Raw genomic sequence first — 9549 nt, forward strand, 5'->3', positions numbered from 1 at the left:
AGCAGCAGCAGTAGCACCGCCAGTCAGCATCGAGAGAATCCCAAGTCTACGTCCAACAGAGGAAACGACGCGCACCGAGGAAAGGCACGCCGGCCGGGCCAGGCGGCAGCTTCTGGCCCTTGACACTTTGGCGAACATAGCTGAAGGCCTTGAGGAGTGCGAAGACGGTGGCCACGAGTGTGGACAGCGCCGTGAAGGTGCCAATGTCGTGGACAGTCGAGACCATGTTTGCGATGTTCTAGGCGTGGTCTCCACTACCTTTTGGGGAGTTGTGTGTTGGTGTGGAAGATGGAGGAACGGGGCGATAACCTTCTCGACCATTCTACCCTCCCTTTTAAACGGCAACTGTCGCGCGTACCACACAGTGGCGGCGAGACCGGAGAGCGCGCGTTGAGCGAAGCGATGCGCCCCGCTCCTTGGCCAGGGCTCTCTCGTCACGCAGCGCGAGGTAAACGGCCTGGACGAAAAAAGCCGTCTTGTCATTGGACTCGCGTGCTTGCCGGAGACAGAGAGTAGCCACCAGCGTATCCATGATAGTCGGCATCTCGCCTCGGGTTGGCACCAGCGCATGGGCAGCGTCCAACCGTCAGATTCCAACACAGTGTTAAAGACCCGAGTTCAGGGTTTTGGGAGGTAGCGGGGGCGAAAAAGAGGCAACTATGCGCTGCAAATCGGAGACTGGGCAGTCAACTTGTCAACGCTTGTAAGAATAAAGGCGAGAGGAGGCAACACTCCGCGGACCAGGAAGAAGCAGTCTCGCATAGAATACAAGGTTGATGCCAGCTTCGAAAGGTTAACAATGCGAGGCTTCCGCATGCCCTTGGTTCTTGCGCCAGGTCCGGATACCACTGCCAATATGGGAAAGGCACAGCAAGGGCGAACTGCCAACGCAATCGGACCCCGCACCTGAGAGTCTACCTGTAGACGAATAACGAGTCAGAGTCGACGTTCACGCGGGGAAGAAAATTACCTCCTATTAGAAACCGAACCTGTGTCGGCGTTGGATCGCAAGCTGTGCAGCTGATGTAGAGCGGCCACAATTGCAGGCTTTCAACACGTCATGGCCTCTGAGTCGCTTTAGGCACCGAGTTTACTTCTCTACGCGTTGGTATGCCGACATGTTTCACCAGTCAGTGTATCAGGATGTTGGGTTACGATATGAGCTTGTGATTCGCGGACAAAGTTATAGTACAGCGTCTTCCTTTCATGTCATCTTCCGTCGATCGTCGCAACGATTTAGAAAGCAAATTCTTCGCCACGGTTGAGGTAGATCACCCGATTCGTCCAACCGGCCTTCTCCACCTCTTTCACGAAATCTGACAATGGAGATTTGAAGGCATCGTAATCGTCGATGCTGTCGGTGGACGAAATTAGCGAGGTAGAGTGCACATAGCCCAGTGTACGCACTGAATCGGAATGACTTGATCAGGCTGCAGCGCGCAGATCAACTTGATGCCTTGGGAAGCATCCATTGTGACCATGACTTGTATGACTGGAAGGGTTGTGCCGCCAAGGTGAACCAACGCTAGATTGATGTGCGGATACCTCTCATGAATTTCCTGTATAAGATACATTAAGTGGACGCATGTACACGCTGAGACACCCGGACTTACCTGGAGCTCATCATAGTAGAGTGTGTCCCCCGAAATGTATAGGTTATAATCTTTCTCCTCGTCCGCCTTCTTGAACGCAACGAGACTGCCCATCACGGGCGGGATCATATGGACTACCGAATTCACGGCTCCAAGAATGCCGACCGTATGTTTACCGGGCATGCTCGTGATCGTAAGCTCATCGGCGCCCTTGATAACACGCACACTCTGCCAGGTGTCGAGCGGGTACAGCACACTGTGACCACGCTTGTTCAGGTCCGTGCACGCATGCGGGGTAGAGACGATCGGGAGCGACCTGCGAATGTGCTCTGCGACAAGATCGTCGAAGTGGTCTGCGTGCAGGTGACTGAGGACTGCGCACAAGGAGTTAGTGCGGTCCACTGAGAATACGGGCAAGTACGTACGGATGAAGTCCACGGCTGGACAGTTCTTGTAATCGAAGGCAGGGTCTTTGACACGGTGAGCGGTCACCCCTGGCGCAAGATGAACGTGATCCCCTGCACATCCCCCACAGTCTGTCAGTTAAGCCAAAGCTTTGCACAAAAGATCACTTGCCTTGGTGCAAGAAGTTCGGATCCGTCATGAAACGGATGCCATTGACCTCAATGACACACGTCGCATTCCCGACCCATAGGAGCTTTCCCCCGAATGGGGTGTTCACTGGTACAGAATCGGACTTGGCATACCCAGTCAGAGGATCATCCGGTAGTGACTCGTCGAAGCAAGGCTCTCTGGTAGGGAGGAGGGTGAGCGTAAAACTGGCAGCAGACATATTTTCCAGACAGCGACGGAGAGGGTAGGAGAGAGGGAACGACGACGAGACGATGATGAGGTGGAGGGGAGTGCCATTTGTACTACGCTATGAGTTACGGCTGCATAGGACCGGACGCATAGTGTTCATCCTAAGCATTCGAACAAAAAGACGACTTCCCAGCAGGAGCATCCATCGATATGAAGGATGAGGAAACTCATTGCGCCACAGGTGGTTCGGTGGCTCAGCGAGGACGGCCAGAAGAGGTCAGAAGGCTCGCCGCCCCATGCAGACCATCGTTCGGTAGCTTGTATAGATAGCTCAGAATCTGGCAAGCAATGCAATGTATCAGCCCTGTGAGAAGAGAAGATGTAGATATTTGAACTCTACTGACCCTTTCGTGTACAAACGCTGTGGTGCAGATCATCCGAGCTCTCCTTGAGCCCACTGGCTGCCTCATACGCATCGCTGAATGACGAGCTATCCCCAGAGTACGACAGTCGTGCAATAAAGTATAACGTTTATGATGTCTGTGGTGCAATGCCGCCGGAAAGCCCTGGTACATGGCCGCTAGGTTAATGTCGGGAATATAGAGCGGCTCAGAGTCCGCGTCCTTTTCCGGAATTGCCCGAAGTCGGTTCTCGCGGTCCGACTCTGCGGTCCCGCCAAGTTCGAGCAACATCTAGGTCGACTGCGAGTCTGAGTCTTGAGACTCATTGTGAAGACTTGCAGTGACGACTCGCGCAAGTTTAGCAAATTTTGCCCGAAGAGATACATGGATCCCGCTAACATCAGTAAACTATGCGCAGGATGTCCGCGAAGCTTCGTTGGAAGTCGTTAGTCGAGCTTGACAAAAATGCGAACATATTATGGATGGAATCAACCCTGAGAGCCACTGTAGGGAGGTCGCACAATGTACCTTTAGCCAGGATGCCGAGGGTCGATACCCTCCGCTGACGTGTGTAATCAAACCAGTAGAAGCTTGAAGTGTAGCAGACAGAGTTCCCAACCCGGCGGACAGAATTATTTCCCAATGTCGTGTTGCGTCAACAGGCAGGACCGGCCACAATATTACTCCCAAACCTCGCTGGACTAAATGCAGAGCGTAAGCTGCAACTACGCGCTGCGTTGCCCGCTGGTTATCGCTCTATGTGATACATACAAGACACTGAAAATTCTGCCTTAGTCCACCATGGCATTTAGGTCCAACGAAACACTCTTCTTTCCCCTTGTCCCTTGTTCTAGGTCACTCTCCCACGACAAATGTGCAATACTGCAAGAAACGTCTACCGGACGATGCGCACCGTCTGACCGCCCGCGTCTCATGATCAGTTCTCCTCAGTCGACCAGATACCTGACCTCACAGGCAGGATTATCGTCATTACCGGTGTGTTTCCGCCACGGTTGTTTCCTGCACATTCGCTGAGACTCGAGAACGAGGAGACAGTGAGGGCGCTCCTGTCTCTACGATGTTAGGGTTTGCGCAGCGAATCAAGCCCACCGATAGCCTCGCCTTAGACAGCTCAAGAAGTGTGAAAGAGACATTATGAAGTCTTTTATGCATATATCCCGTACTCTATCAAACCTTTGGGAGGCATGATATGTACGGATAGATTCCCATGCACACCAACGCTTGACAATATTGCAGAGATGCAAGTACTACTGTCCTAACTTAAGGACTACGCACTTGGGACCGAGTTTACTTCTCCGTACACTGACATGCAGAAATGTTTCACCGGTCGATATATTGGGATGCCGTGTTACGATATAGGCTTAGGATTCCGAGTGGACAAGGTATAGTACAGCGCATCTTCCTTTCATGACATCTTCCGTCGATCATCGCAACAATTTAGAAAGCAAATTCTCCGCCACGGTTGAGGTAGATCATCCAATTCGTCCAACCGGCCTTCTCTACTTCTTTCACAAAATCTGACAATGGAGACTTGAAGATAGAATAGTCGTCAATGCTGTCGGCGGGCGAAGTTAGCGAGATGGAGGGTACATGGCCCTGTGTACGCACTGAATCGGAATGGCTTGGTCAGGCTGCAGCGCACAAATCAACTTGATGCCTTGGGAAGCGTCCATCGTAGCCAGAACCCGTATGACAGGAAGAGTCGCGCCGCCAAGGTGAACCAACGCTAGATTGATGTGCGGATACCTCTCATGAATTTCCTGTATAAGATACATTAAGTGGACGCATGTACACGCTGAGACACCCGGACTTACCTGGAGCTCATCATAGTAGAGTGTGTCCCCCGAAATGTATAGGTTATAATCTTTCTCCTCGTCCGCCTTCTTGAACGCAACGAGACTGCCCATCACGGGCGGAAGTATATGGAGTACTGAATTTATGGCTCCAAAGATGCCGACTGCGTGTTTACCGGGCATGCTCGTGATCGTAAGCTCATCGGCGCCCTTTATGATGTGCACGCTCTGCCAGGTGTCGAGCGGGTACAGTACAGTGTGACCATGCCTGTTCAGGTCCGTGCACGCATGCGGGGTAGAGACGATCGGGAGCGACCTGCGAATGTGCTCTGCGACAAGATCGTCGAAGTGGTCTGCGTGCAGGTGACTGAGGACTGCGCACAAGGAGTTAGTGCGGTCCACTGAGAATACGGGCAAGTACGTACGGATGAAGTCCACGGCTGGACAGTTCTTGTAATCGAAGGCAGGGTCTTTGACACGGTGAGCGGTCACCCCTGGCGCAAGATGAACGTGATCTCCTGCACATCCCCCACAGTCTGTCAGTTAAGCCAAAGCTTTGCACAAAAGATCACTTGCCTTGGTGCAAGAAGTTCGGATCCGTCATGAAACGGATGCCATTGACCTCAATGACACACGTCGCATTCCCGACCCATAGGAGCTTTCCCCCGAATGGGGTGTTCACTGGTACAGAATCGGACTTGGCATACCCAGCCAATGGGTCATCCGGTAGTGAGTCGTCGAAGCAAGGCTCTCTGGTAGGGGGAAGGATGAGCGTAAAACTGGTAGCAGACATGTTTCTCGGACAGCGATAGAGAGATGGGGGAGAGGGGACGGCGAGACGGCAGAGAAGTGGAGGGGACGGCCAGGAGAGGTCAGAAGGCTCGCTGCCCCATGCTGGTCATTATTCAGTAGCTTGTGTAGATAGCTCAGACCTGGCAATACAACGTATCACAAGCTCTGCGAGAAGGGAAGATGCAGATTTTTGAACTCTACTGACCCTTTCATGTGCGAACGCCGAAGTGCAAATCACGGTTTCCGAGCTCCTCTTGAGCCCACCGGCTGCTGTATGCGCATCGCGAAATGGTGAGCTATACCCAGGGACTGCGGTGGTGCAATGATTTATGACGTTTGTGATGTCTGCGGTGCAGTGCCGCCGAGAAGCCCTAGCGGTACTTAGAACGATAGACACCCCCCGGGCAAATTCCGATTCCCCCTAGAATCGGTGAACTGGAGTGGAGAGTGCGATTAGGCGCTGCTCACCGGCTTTTGCCGCAGGCAGCCTGGAGAACTTATTAGACGCTGAATCCCGGCGTTTGCTGTTTCTCTCCTGTTTCGCTAGCGCTGCCCACACCCCATCGTTTACTACTGCATATATCCGTTGCTACTGGCTCCTCTTGCACAACATGTAGCACTGTGCTATGTAACGCCAGCTTGTGCTCGGGAATCGGCTGGTAAGGCGAAGCCAGTACCCGCGAGTTACAGCATACGGAGTTCGAAAGCTCCACAAGCGCTAGTGCGAACGAAGTGAGACGCGTCCGCTGAAGTGGTAATCCCGCCGTCACCTGAGGCATCCGAGTCTGACCCGCCCGACCTCCCCGTCTTGCGTTTCTCAATCACGCGTGTCGCATCCTCTTCATTTAGTGTCCATCGCTACAGTCTTGTAATTACCAAGAATTATGATACATCCGAGGTTCGCCAATATAATATTAATCGCTCGAAACCATTGGGACAAGCCCCGCAGCGAGCAGCACAAAGCCGGGCGGGTCAAATGCCTCAGGTGACGGCGGGATCACCACTTCAGCGGACGCATCTTACTTCGTTCGTACTAGCGCTTGCGGAGTTTTTGAGCTCCGTGTGCTGTAATTTGCCCGAGGGGTTCTAAGTACCGCTATAAGTAGCCTCACTTCTTTTCCAACTCAGTTATTCATTTTACGCCCAATCTACTGCACGCTGTTCAAGCTCAACAGTCTAGTGGATGTAAAGGGCATGTACGGTGGACGAATTAGAGCTTGCGCATCGAATCAGGCCCACCCCTAACCAACTAAAGAAGTGTGAAAGAGATATCATAAAGTCTTATGCGTGTACATCATCATACCTCTCTCAAAGTACTCTTGGAATGTACGGATAGATTCTACCGTTTGACGACTGGCGCTTATGTAAGCACTGCGGACGGCCTGCGCGCTTTAAAGCTTCATGCCCGCAGTCACTTAAGACCTAATTGAATCGCATCTTGGACCGAGTTTGCTTCTCCGTACGTTGACATGTCAACATGTTTCACCGATCAATATGTTGGGATGCTGTGTTATGATATGAGCTTATGATTCGTGGACAAAGTTATAGTACAGCGCGTCTTTCTCTCATGTCATCTTCCGTCGATCATCGCAATGATTTAGAAAGCAAATTCTTCACCACGGTTGAGGTAGATCACTCGGTCAGTCCAACCGGCCTTCTCTACCTCTTTGACAAAGTCCGACAGCGGGGACTTAAAGGCATCGTAGTCGTCGAAGCTGTCGACGTGCAAAGTTAGATATGCAAAAGGTACATAGCCCCGCATACGCACTGAATCGGAATGACTTGGTCAGGCTGCAATGCACAGATCAACTTGATTCCGTGGGAGGCGTCCATCGTAACCATGACTTGTATGACAGGAACGGTCGTGCCGCCAAGGTGAACCAACGCTAAATTGATGTGCGGATACTTCTGATGAATTTCCTGCACACAGATGTGTTAAGTGAGCGCATATACACATGCAGACGCCCGGATTTACCTGAAGCTCGTCGTAGTAGAGTGTATCGCCCGAGATGTACAGATTATAATCTTGCTCCCCTCCCGACTTCTTGAATACGACTAAACTGCCCATCACGGGCGGGATCATGTGGAGTACTGAGTCCACGGCTTCAATCGTACCAAGCGTATGCTTTCCGGGCATGCTCGTGATCGTAAGCTCATCGGTGCCCTTGGTGATGCGCACGCTCTGCCAGGTGTCGAGCGGGTACAGCACAGTATGGCCGCGCTCTTGAAGGGTTGCGCACGCATGCGAGGTGGAGATGATCGGGAGCGACCTGCGGATGTGCTCTGCGACGAGGTTGTCGAAGTGATCTTCGTGCAGATGACTGAGGACTGCGCGCCGGATGTTAGCGCGATGTACAGAGAGAGAGAACAGGCACGTACGTACGAATGAAATCAACGGCCGGGCAGTTCTTGTAGTCAAAGGCAGGGTCTTTGATGCGTTCGGCGGTCACTCCTGGCGCAAGGTGAACGTGATCGCCTACACGTCAACATAACCCGTCAACGAGGTCTAACTTTCGTACAGGGAGCACCCACCTTGATGCAAAAAGTTTGGGTCCGTCATGAAACGGATGCCATTGAACTCGATAATGCAAGTCGCGTTCCCGACCCACAGAAGCTTTCCGCCGAACGGGGTGTTCACTGCTGCAGAACCAGACTTGGCGTACCCAGTCAGAGGAGCATCCGGTAGCGACTGGTCGAAGCAAAGCTCTCTGGTGGTGGGCAGGGTATGCGTGAGATTAGCAGCAGACATGTCGGTTGGACGGAGACAGGGGATAGGAGGGCAACAACAGGGATTAACGACATGGAGGGGAAGGCCGTTTATACCATGTCATGCGTCATCAGCTGCACCCGCATGAGACCGGACGTATAGCGTGCAGACAAAAGCTCATCTGAGATACCCAAGCAAGGAAGACAGCTTCACAGTAGGGACAACCAACGTGTTCAGGATGAGGAAACCTATTGCGCCGCGAATTGTTCGGTCGTTCATGATCACCGAGGGCAGCCGAGATGGTCAGGAGGCTCGCCCTCTACGCAGGCTGCTCGGTGGTGTGAAAAGACATCTCAGAACCTAGCAGACAATCGTTATCAGCTGTGAACAAGTTCTGAAAGAAAGCAGGACGCGAACGCTCGACATCTACTTGCCCTTTTCTAGTCTCCGACGGACGTCGTGATGAACGTTACGATTTCCGAGCACCCCTTGGGTCTATCAGGTCAAACATTGGCTGTTGTGCACGAGTGGCGCAACGATAAAGCCATCCCCGGAGAGCTGTAGCCGAAGCAACAGAGCATAGTGTTTGTATTGCCCACGGTGCAGTGCCACCAAAAGGCCCTGGTACGCGGCTAGGCAAATGTCGGGAACATAGAGCGGCCGTAGCGGCCACGAGCAAGCTTTGATGGGCGTCTTTGTCTCTCGGCGTTGCCCGGGGTCGGTCCTAGGTCCTCGCGGCCCCCGCTAAGTTTGAACTTGAACTTACGGGAGCACAAGTTGAGAAGACTTGTAATGACGATCCACGCAGGTACAGCAACGATTAACAGACATGATTGATACATCCTGCTAACATTTAGTCGACTACGCGCAGGCTGTCCGCTTGGCTTCAGCAACCAATGAAGAGTCGCTAAGCGAGCCAACCGAGGTCCATGCCACGAGAAAGCGCTGACTCTCGTGAATGCGCTGGTAGTTACCCTCCGGCAAGCACGCGAGTCCAATGACAAGACGGCTTTTTTCGTCCAGGCCGTTTACCTCGCGCTGCGTGACGAGAGAGCCCTGGCCAAGGAGCGGGGCGCATCGCTTCGCTCAACGCGCGCTCTCCGGTCTCGCCGCCACTGTGTGGTACGCGCGACAGTTGCCGTTTAAAAGGGAGGGTAGAATGGTCGAGAAGGTTATCGCCCCGTTCCTCCATCTTCCACACCAACACACAACTCCCCAAAAGGTAGTGGAGACCACGCCTAGAACATCGCAAACATGGTCTCGACTGTCCACGACATTGGCACCTTCACGGCGCTGTCCACACTCGTGGCCACCGTCTTCGCACTCCTCAAGGCCTTCAGCTATGTTCGCCAAAGTGTCAAGGGCCAGAAGCTGCCGCCTGGCCCGGCCGGCGTGCCTTTCCTCGGTGCGCGTCGTTTCCTCTGTTGGACGTAGACTTGGGATTCTCTCGATGCTGACTGGCGGTGCTACTGCTGCTGCTG

General features: G+C 53.1%; 2 protein-coding genes across 2 annotated transcripts; both read right to left on the minus strand.

Moving 5' to 3' along the window:
* Positions 1 to 1145: 1145 nt before the first annotated feature.
* Positions 1146 to 5710, minus strand: PHACADRAFT_260891 (uncharacterized protein). The gene is made up of 7 exons (XM_007398747.1): positions 5567 to 5710; positions 5376 to 5501; positions 2169 to 2398; positions 2018 to 2110; positions 1614 to 1966; positions 1408 to 1559; positions 1146 to 1354 (listed from the first exon to the last, which is right to left on the minus strand). Exons 3-7 carry the CDS (start codon positions 2383 to 2385, stop codon positions 1237 to 1239), a joined length of 933 nt encoding a protein of 310 aa, XP_007398809.1. The 5' UTR covers positions 2386 to 2398; positions 5376 to 5501; positions 5567 to 5710; the 3' UTR covers positions 1146 to 1236.
* A 1248-nt stretch (positions 5711 to 6958) lies between these two features.
* Positions 6959 to 8110, minus strand: PHACADRAFT_198525 (uncharacterized protein; the record flags this gene model as incomplete). Its single annotated transcript, XM_007398748.1, has 5 exons — positions 6959 to 7076; positions 7130 to 7281; positions 7337 to 7689; positions 7745 to 7837; positions 7894 to 8110. The coding sequence occupies 5 exons, from the start codon at positions 8108 to 8110 to the stop codon at positions 6959 to 6961; spliced, it is 933 nt and encodes a 310-aa protein (XP_007398810.1).
* Positions 8111 to 9549: the final 1439 nt, after the last annotated feature.

This window comes from Phanerochaete carnosa (genome assembly GCF_000300595.1).
Source record: "Phanerochaete carnosa HHB-10118-sp unplaced genomic scaffold PHACAscaffold_8, whole genome shotgun sequence".
Lineage (NCBI taxonomy): Eukaryota > Fungi > Basidiomycota > Agaricomycetes > Polyporales > Phanerochaetaceae > Phanerochaete > Phanerochaete carnosa.